The sequence below is a fragment of the Biomphalaria glabrata genome, chromosome 1 (genome assembly GCF_947242115.1).
Source record: "Biomphalaria glabrata chromosome 1, xgBioGlab47.1, whole genome shotgun sequence".
In the NCBI taxonomy this organism is placed as follows: domain Eukaryota; kingdom Metazoa; phylum Mollusca; class Gastropoda; family Planorbidae; genus Biomphalaria; species Biomphalaria glabrata.
In genome coordinates this window covers 17,540,201-17,550,547 of record NC_074711.1, presented here as the reverse complement: position 1 = coordinate 17,550,547, position 10,347 = coordinate 17,540,201, and the positions used below count along the sequence as shown (strand labels likewise).

The 10,347-nt window shown below is 31.8% G+C and overlaps 1 protein-coding gene across 1 annotated transcript; it reads left to right on the top strand.

Moving 5' to 3' along the window:
• Positions 1-704: 704 nt before the first annotated feature.
• Positions 705-8,682, top strand: LOC106053918 (proteasome subunit alpha type-4-like). The gene is made up of 9 exons (XM_013209559.2): positions 705-1,060; positions 2,061-2,103; positions 2,370-2,532; positions 3,595-3,672; positions 3,967-4,055; positions 5,077-5,207; positions 6,080-6,206; positions 6,948-7,097; positions 8,544-8,682. Exons 1-9 carry the CDS (start codon positions 1,058-1,060, stop codon positions 8,558-8,560), a joined length of 801 nt encoding a protein of 266 aa, XP_013065013.2. The 5' UTR covers positions 705-1,057; the 3' UTR covers positions 8,561-8,682.
• Positions 8,683-10,347: the final 1,665 nt, after the last annotated feature.

Here is a 10,347-nt window from a genome sequence, read left to right as displayed (position 1 = left end):
CCTATAGGCCTATGACGCTTATTACTATGTCAGTTATTAAGAGTAACGAAAAAACTAAAACAAATGAATTTCACTTAATTTAATTATCTTATTCATGGTAAACCAGTAACACAGACTAAAAACGCAAAATACCTAGTTATAATAAATGAAAAACTGTCATGGAATCCTCATATCAAAAAATCAAACAAAGCATTAGGGTTTATTAAAAGAAATTTCTATAAATCAAATAATTTAAGAACATAAAACTAAAATATTATTTAACCTTGGTTAGGCCAATAATAGAATATGCATCCTCTGTTTGGGAACCCTCAACTAAAAAAAAAAAAAAAACATTAAGAAACTGGAACAGACACAAAATATAGGCCTAACAGTGAGATTCATAACAAACGAATATTTACATTTGACTAGAGTAACACCTTTAGTAGAATTACTAAATCTAGAAAGCCTTCAGGATAGAAGGCTTAAAAGTAAAGTAGCAATTTTACATAAAACTCTGAGCCATAATCATCAAATACAAAAACATAATTTAATAAAATAGGCCTACTCAGAAAGACACAAAGATAAAGGCACATTCCTCGTTCCTATATGCTAGGGCAAATTAGTACAAATGCTCTTTCTTCCCTAGCGCTATTAGAGCATGGAATGGGTTGCCTGAGCTAGCCAGGACAACCAGTGACTTGGCAGAATTTAATTCATTGGTCAATATGTATGACTAAATCAGTAAATGCATGACGCGTAGGACGTAATCATCTTCTTTTTTGAAGTAACGTCTGTATCATATAAGATATGTGGATTGTGGATATGGACATTTTATTTCACGGTGGATGTTATTTCTCGGCTAAATCAGTTTAATCGCAGGCTAATTTAAGTTAAAAAGAACAGAAAACATAGGCCTTTTATGTTAGAAGAAGTAATTTCATTCGAAAACGAATTGACGCTTTTTGCGAAGATTTTGAAAGATTTACAAGACATAGATTTAATTAATATTGTTTTGTAGTTTCGGACCGGATATCGATTAAGTTTTTTAAGTGACTCAGCACTTAGATCTACAACAAAAATGGTGAGTGTAGAATCCTAACATTAACTAAGAACTTGCCATCTAGAATCTAGATCTAGATATGCTAAACTAGATTTAGAATCCTAGATTCAGCTTCTAATCTAGATTAGAAGTATATAAATTTAATAATAATTTATGCATACAATAAAGACTCTACACCAGTCGCCTTGTTACTTGTAATCTAACTTGTCTTAACTAATTAAATTAGCTAGATCTAGATCTAATAAATTAAGTCTAACTTCAAACTTGTAAAATACAGTAAAACTAAACTCAATTTAAAGTTAAACTAAAGTAAACTAAACTGTAGTGACTCTAGTGACTAAATTTAAGTGTCACTAAGTGACAAGTGACTGTATTGTGTGTATTGTAACTTTTACTTAGTCTTTAGTTAGTAAATTAACCTAGATCTCGATCTTAAATCATATGTACACAAAATATTGAAAATAGTGCTACTAATAGAATTTAATAGATCTAGTTACTAGTAGAGACTAGCTCTATTATAATTTATATCTATTATATAGTCAATCTAGATCTATACTCAGTCGTCAGAGTATTATTATACTGTATTGTCAAGTATTGACTATTGTTAAACTTGTTAATACTTCGTTTCTATTTGAATTTGTTATCAAAGCCTGTCAAAGGCAAAGGCTTAGATCTAGATCTACATCTACTAGCTAGTATCTTAGTTTTAGACTCTTCAGTCTTCAAGAATGAAGTCCAAGTTCTTTGAGTTTGATAAGTTTAATACCTTTAATTTTATAGCAAAAATAGATAAACTAATAAACTTTTCAAAACTGGAAAATCATTTAAAAATCTAGATCAAGTCAATCTAGATAATCATCATAATCTAGTTGTAGGAGTTAGATCTATTAAATTTGCATAAAAATTGCCACACCCATTTCTCTGTTGGTTGGTTCAAATTCAAATTTGAAATATAAATCTGAGTACAAAGTTGTTTATTTTGATGCATTTTATATATAAATAAGTATATTTCTGATTACAGGCTCGAAGATATGACTCACGGACAACTATATTTTCACCTGAAGGTTTGTTGCTCAAATATAAATCTTATTATATAAATAATGGTTTAAGGTTAATCCTGTGCACTCCCAGGGGAGCATAGGGCCGCAACCACACCTCTCCACCGAACTCGGTTCTGAGCAGCTTTCTTCATCTGCTCCCATGTCATTCCATATAAATAATACTAATTTTATATTATGTAATTTTATTTATTTATTTTTTTTACATTTAACATTAAATTCTTGTACCCTTAAAACTTTTATTTAAATAACTTTTTTACTTTTCTATGCAGGTCGGCTTTATCAGGTGGAGTATGCAATGGAAGCCATTGGTCATGCAGGAACCTGTTTAGGTATCATGGCTCAAGATGGTATACTCCTGGCTGCTGAGAAAAGAAACACAAACAAGCTATTAGATGAAGTTTCCTATTCTGAAAAGATATATCGGCTATATGAGTAAGATTTATTTTCTTTCAATTTGGCCCTTGTTTAAAAAAAAAGTAATAACTTGTAGTGATTTATAACTTTTTAAATTACAGTTAATCAATTGATGTTTCTAATGTGACACACTCAGTAATCTAATGCTTTGCAGATTCAGCGACAATGTATGCTTCAGCAACATGCAATCTTGCCTCTTTTTGTATGCTTTTTGCTGTGTTAAGTAGTGATACATTCTTGATAGTCTTTCTATGGTTACTATTAGATAGTTTACCTACCATATTTTTTACTGTTGTTCAAAGTATTTTTTAGGTCTTGTCTGATGGTGAGCTAAGTTGGCAGACGTAGCATAAAACATTAGCTCTTCCTGAAAAAATAAATTGTTAAGAGCTATGACTGGGTGAAACTTTCACTCTGACATTTCTTTAATTTATGGTACATCAAGAATCCTACCATTTATGCCATTATGAAAAATAGAGAGAAAATCTAGAACATTTTGTGAAATCTATTGAAGACCACACCAAGAAAAAAACACTAACATCGACAAAGTTTTTTTACATTTTTTAGGTCAATTTCTATTTTTCATCTATTGTTTATTTTTACCATTGAAAGTCTGAGAAATATCTTATTACTTTACATCATATATATAATTTCTTGACATATTCTGTTAAATTCTTTAAAGTACAGCTAACCTTTGTTATCCAAAATTTTTGATAAGCTGACACCACCCCGGCCCTTTAATCGTCAGACTATCATGGGTCAATTGTACCTTTAAGCATTATCAGGCATGCTGCCTCCTCATTAGTAAATGTCAAAATACTTATTGTGAGTTGCCCTATTCAGCAGATTTTCACCTTCAATAAACTGCCTAAACTTTACAACATATATATATGTCTGATGCCATTATGCCATTAAGGCTGATAGACACCATTAAATGCTAGTCTTTTCCAAGATTAGAACCCTAAACTTTTGGGTTTACAATGAATTTTATTATTGAAAAACGAACATGAATATAACAATCTAAATCTAGGATAGTGTACAAACTTTCTAATTTTGTTTGACATTTATTTTTCATTTTAGTGATATGGCCATAAGTGTTGCTGGTATCACGGCAGATGCTAATGTCTTGACAAATGAACTGAGACTTATTGCTCAAAGGTTAGAAAGCTGAATGTTGTGTATTTACTAATGACAACATAATAGTTTATAACCCTAATATAAACTCATATCTTTTCTTTTTTTTAATGTTTAAAGCTGCTTTGTTTATTTTAACATTCATCTTCTTTGTTTAGTTAGTTTTTAAAATTTACATCTTTTTATAAAAAAATCATTTTATAGTGAAGCAGTTATTTCTTTTTTTGAAATTTAATAGGATTTGTTGAGTTGGTATGGCAATCTCTCAGTTCATCTTTTTACTAGAGAGTAAGAATTAAATCATGTTTCTCTGTTCAGGTACATACTTCAGTATCAAGAACCTATCCCTTGTGAACAACTAGTCTCTACATTGTGTGACATTAAACAAGCCTACACACAGTTTGGAGGTAATGTGTGGAATTTTTATGGTGTTGAAAGTAGTGACTGGTAAGAAGAAATTGTAGAACTATAATAGTTTCAAATCTATCTCAGCACTACAGCATTGCCAAAGAAGAAAAACATTCACAAATGAAATCATATTGGTATATAAAAGAAAATGGTTTAGCTAACATGAGAGGAAGTGAATGTAACAGAATAATATGGTTTTAGCCACATCAGCAAAAGTTTGGTTTGTTTCAAGGGGAAGGAGGGACTCTGAAGATTTGGTTTGTTACAAAACAACAAAAAAAGTATTCAAATGAAATAAAAGGTACAGTGGTCCCTTAACTTTGTGAAAGGGATATGCTACGGGTTTAACAAAAAAAAAATCTGCATTTTTTTTTTACACCATGAGTCTTCCCGCGGATGCCATACTGTATAAGTACAGTATTTGGAAATAAACAATTGAATACATCATCAAATTCAGAAAGAAGTCAATACTTTTCTCATCTTTTCTATCGATTACTGTGATTTGGGGTGTTGATAATTAATAAGTAAATCTTTTATAAAATTTGATTTTTTCTTGTTGTGTTACTGTATGGAGATGGGTGATATTGAGTCTTGAAACGATTTGTTACCAGGATTAAAATTGTGATTTCTGGTTTTACTTAATATCTGAACTTTCCTCATTCTGAAAAGAGACTCACATCAGTGCAGAATTTTTCACACTAAATGTAAGTTCTTGGGGGAGGGAAGTCATTAGCCTAGCTCATTGGCATCCTCGATGTTGAGGGTAGAACAAAACAGGATGTTAAAACTCTAATCCACAGAACAATGAACATATACTTCCGTCTCAATAAAATATCAATTGAGGGCCCAATGAAGACTATCAAGAGCTCTCTAATGGGCAATATTTGATATATCTCTTAATTTTTTTTTCATTTTAAATATATACACACAGTTCCTAAAAGAAATGCAATGCCCTGTTTTCAATGGTTCTAAGGTTTAAAATAATAAAGCATCTATAACATGGTACTTTTTTATTTTCAGGAAAACGTCCATTTGGTGTGTCTATTCTTTACATGGGCTGGGATAAACATTATGGTTTTCAGCTGTATCAAAGTGACCCAAGTGGCAACTATGGAGGATGGAAAGCAACTTGTATAGGAAATAATAGTGCAGTAAGTCATCCAAAAAAAGTCCTTGAGTTGTAATTTATTGCTGCTGCACAAAGTCCAGTCTGTACTTCATATAGCAAGAGGGGTTTTAAGAACAAATTCTATTAATAGGCATTCTAAAGTACCTAATGAAAGAATGGCATTTTTCTTACAAATTTCTAAACTTTCATTCTATTGATTTCTCAAGTTTCTAGTGGAGACATCCCTTAATCACTGAATAATATCTCATAATAGCATACCATAAAATATAGAGAAAAGAGAAGTAGGGATTTGTATTTCTGAACTTGCCGGATACACTTTTGGTTTTGTTAATATATAGAATTGAAATCATGTAATTATATGCATTTAATGTAATCGTCAAACCAGATATCATTCAACCAGATATCATTCACCTTGGTCCTAGTGTATGTTCATTTTCTTGAAATGAAATAAAAACTACTCCCATTCGAAGGTAACTGTCATAGGGCAAGTGATAATAATACAGAGCAAAGAGCAATTTTTTTCAATATTTTTTTTATAAAGTTCTTATTACTTACTTAATTAAATACCTATGTTTCTGAGCATATAAGGAAAACTTTTTTTGTAAAATTAAGAAATATTAATTTTCAGAATTTTAGAAAACTTGTTAGTTTCCCTTTGTAAAGATCTACATAGGGTTATAGTTACATGTAATTTGTTTTTAACAGTATTAAATAAAGAATTACGCTATTCCTCCAAAGTTTGCAATTTTAATATAAAAAAAAAAAAAGTTATTAATTAGCTTATATTTTCTGTTTAGCAACTATTGATTGATTATAGGTTTTTTTTTGTTTTACTCCACTTTGCCTTCATAATGAAACGTAAACTGCAATTTAATTGTTATTTTCTTTCTACAGAATGCAATCTCTTTACTAAAGCAAGAATACAAAGATGAGGACAACTTTAGTTTGTCTGCTGCTTTAGATTTGTCCATTAAAGTCTTAAGTAAAACTCTAGATATGACCAAAGTTACAGCAGATAAAGGTATTTACATTTAATGCAATGTTATTTACACAAGTTTATATTTGAATAGTTACATTTAATCTTCATTGAGGAAGCCTTTTTCAAGCTTGTGTTGTAAGTTTTGGAAGTATGAAAATGAGTCTATAATTTAAAGTGTTTTTTTTTGGCTCTTGAACAAGAACATAACTATTAGAAAATATGTTCAAATATTTATAATTTAATTGTGTTTATGTTACTTATCCTTCATATGGGATTTGTATGAATTTTAGTTGAGCCACCTTTTGATTTGCCCTTGTTGTAGAGCTGTTCAGACAGATGAGTATTTCATTCTAGACTTTCCAATGGTCAACACTTTTTCTACCAAGTATACCTACTATTAGTTTAAATTGACTTATTTTGTCACAACTGACACAGACAGAATCTTATATCATCATGAGTTCTCTTTTTGACATCTCTTTCTTTTGGTCTCAGCTTTGAGTAACTAAAGTTTTGGTCAACCCACAAAATTTCAGAGATTATAAAAAAAACAACACTTAAAATATAATAAGCAATCCTGGATGTGATGTGCCATGCTATGATCTTTTTGTGGACATCTGGCCAAAATGTCTAGCCTCCATCAGGATTTTCATTTCTAATTTATTTCTGCATCCAAGGCCCAACAGTTGTACATCCAAAAATAGTTTGATCCACTGCATATTGACACTATTGCATTGCACCATCACATCTTTCAATTGTGTATCCATGTTCAACTCTGACTTGCAGTTGAGATAGCCACATTAACAAGAAAAGACAACAAGACTGTGATGCGTATTCTGCCTGACAATGAAGTTGAAGTTCATATAAAGAAATATGAGGAGGAGGAAGCAAGATTGGAAGCTGAAAAAAAGAAAGAAGCAGAGAAAAAGAAAGCTGGTAAAAAATTTTTTTATATCTGGATTGTTTTTTTTTATTGGCAATATTGATCCTAGATTATGTTGTTTTGTGATGGTATCGATTCTAAGTTGTATCAGAGTCGATACTAGATTGTTTTGTTTTGTGAGGTGTTGATCCTGGATTGTGTGGTTTTGTGAGGTATGATTCTAGACTGTGTTTGTGTAATGGTGTTTAAACTAGATTGTATTTTGGTGTCATTTCTAGACTGTGTTTGTGTGATAGTGTTTAAACTAGATTGTATTTTGGTGTCATTTCTAGACTGTGTGATGGTGTTAATTTGTTGTGCAGCTGAAAAAGGACTTTTTTTCTTTCCACCACAATTGTTTTTCCTTTATCTGTGGCTTTCTATTTCTTATTTACTTTTTACAAAGCTTATATCAACTCACTCTTTCACTTTGTTTCTCTCACATCCAATCTGAGATCAAGCTGAAATTTTGCACAGTTATTTTTTCTGCTACCTGCCAACACATGAATCAATAAATAAAAATTAAATTAGTTAATAAACTATTGGTAATTGATTATTTTGTTTGGTATCTCGAACAAGGGTGAACAATTTGACTTGACTGATAAGCTGGTATAAGTTCAATTAGTCCCCCATACTTTTTGTAGAAAGACAAGTTTGTAAATAACTATTTTACCTACTTCCATAAGCAGCTACCAGGCACTGTGGTTACTGTATTGGCTTGAAGAAGCCTTAGCTCTCGAGTTTGAATTCAGGTTGCTCACTTTTTTATAAATTATAAATACATTCAAAAAGTTGTCACTCAGATAACCCCCTTCTTTCTCCCCTACACCTGGTCCAGACAAGTGATAGGATCAATGTGTAGTGAGACAGCTAAAAGCATGAAATTGCTCTAAACAAAAACAATCGGTAAAAATATTTCTAATCGCACATACTTATTATTGTTAGTCTAGATCTTGTACAAATTCAGATACATGGCTGATACAACTACTCTTTAATATGAGCTTTTTTTTTTTTTTTTTTTTTTTTTTTTTTTTTTTTTACTTTGCCTGCTCAATATTATTCTTTTAGTTAGTACATATTTGTCACAATTATACTGAGCACTAATCTTGTTAATTCAAGAGTGTTTCTACTATTTCACCTGTAGTAATAGTAGCACTTGTTTATGGAGGTGGATGCCGTGTATCCATGACATCAGTATTTAATCAGAGAGATCTTTAGATAAATCATCACATTGCTTCACAACACTCATTGCAAATGAAAAGGCAGATAATCTGTGTGTACCTAGTAACAACGTTTGGTTAGATGTGATGCTTGATGTGTTGTAGGAAGTTGATCTCCTCATCTAAACTTCTTCTTTTCATTTCTCTTTTTTTTTTTTTAATCCTGTCATCAATTTTTTCTTTCTTTAATTGATGCTTTTATTAAAAATGATTTTTTTCATTCTTTTGATTTTGTTTCAGAAAAAAGTGACAAGTAGAGAGAGATATGAAATGATTATTGACTTTGTCTTTTGTTATATTTTTATCCTTTGACTCATGAGTGTCATTTATGTCTGGTTGAAACAGTCTTTGAAATAAATCAATGTTTACAGAAACTCTTCTTTCCATATTGTTAATCATTTTTTTTAAATTAATATTTTTGTTGTTTCTGGTAGTTGGTACTTATAATGAAATAATAATTGCGGTTTGAGAGACTTAAAATAATAGTTTTCAGATTTTGACAAGTATTTTTAGATCTATTTTCATCTAATTTATGAAAAAAATTGATGTTTTATATTTTAAAAAAAGATTTTAAATTTGTATACTTTGACCAAATTTAAAATCAAAACATTACCTTGCAAGTAAGGATAAAAATGTATATACATTTCAATAGTTACTGGCTTATTTTAAACACATTATTTGTTTTCTTTGTTGTTGTCATTTTAAATTTAGAAAGTAAATGAATATTTGTCTGAAAGAAGGGAGATAACATTCTGTCTTCATTCCCTTCCCACTGTTCCTTGTTGTCTGGCCCATGACTCTACAAGCAACGTCCACCCCCCACCCCCAAATTCAAAATGAATCATCTCTTCCTGTGGTCCCTCACGTTTGTAAGTGCTATTACTTTTAGATGTTCTTTAATCCAGTCTGGTTAATTCCGACGTCTTCGAATCCTCATATAATATTGTCAACATAGGGGTTCAGTTGAACATGCACATTCGTTGTTTAATCTGGTCACCTTGCATAGGTTTGTTTTGTAGTTGTATGTCTGACAAATTACTAGGGAGATGTTTGGAGTGCTTTGTATGGGCGTATTACTTGCGAGTTTGAATTCTGGTAGATGCTTGGATCTTAATTTGAGAGATTTTCAATATGCATAGCCAGGACCGGCCTTAAGACAATTTGACCAATTGCTCTAAATTGGGCTCTCACCGGGCAGGGGCCCCGCAATTGACATATCACTATCAGTGGTGGCTCTTGTCACAGGCTTTTAAAGATGTAGGACTTACCATATAATTAACCCATTGGCTCATGTAGCATTTGAGTTTCTTCCAATACATGTTGTATAATAGATGTTGATATAATGATCAAATTGATAGTAATCGTTTGTTATTGTAAAGACAATTTAGAAGAGGGGTCTCGCAATCATCTATTAAATTGGGCCCAGTAATTCATGTATAGCTTTGACATCCTTGACTATTAGGCCTAGTTCTCTGTGGTGTCCTAATGACATCTTTGACTATCAGGCCAAGTTCTCTAAGGTGTCCTGATGACACCTTTGACTGTCAGGCCTAGTTCTCTGTGGTGGCCTAATGACATCTTTGACTATCAGGCCTAGTTCTCTGTGATGGCCTAATGACATTTTTGACTATCATGCCTAGTTCTCTGTGGTGGCCTAATGACATCTTTGACTATCAGGCCTAGTTCTCTGTGGTGGCCTAATGACATCTTTGACTATCAGGCCTAGTTCTCTGTGGTGGCCTAATGACATCTTTGATCATCAGGCCTAGTTCTCTGTGGTGGCCTAATGACACTCTCTTTAACCACAAAGTCAACAAATTAATGTCACCTCTCTCATAGACCTTTACGGATAGGAAACGTAAGAGATAGCTTCCTTTTACATTAGCCAAATTGTATCTTTCGGACGAAGCTAAACCAAGCCCGGGACTTTTTCTTCCATGTCCAAGTTTTCTATTGCTCATACTGTAGACCCACTGAAAACATACAAGTGAAGAGTGGTTTGCTCATTAAATGAGATCACGTGTTAGCGTGACGTTGACGTGTA

Bases quoted from the DNA above. Each gene is read 5' to 3' on its own strand.
- LOC106053918 (XM_013209559.2), top strand. The intron at 4,056-5,076 runs GTAATGTGTGGA...TTTTATTTTCAG, and splicing joins AGCCTACACACAGTTTGGAG to GAAAACGTCCATTTGGTGTG. The intron at 6,207-6,947 runs GTATTTACATTT...TCTGACTTGCAG, and splicing joins CAAAGTTACAGCAGATAAAG to TTGAGATAGCCACATTAACA.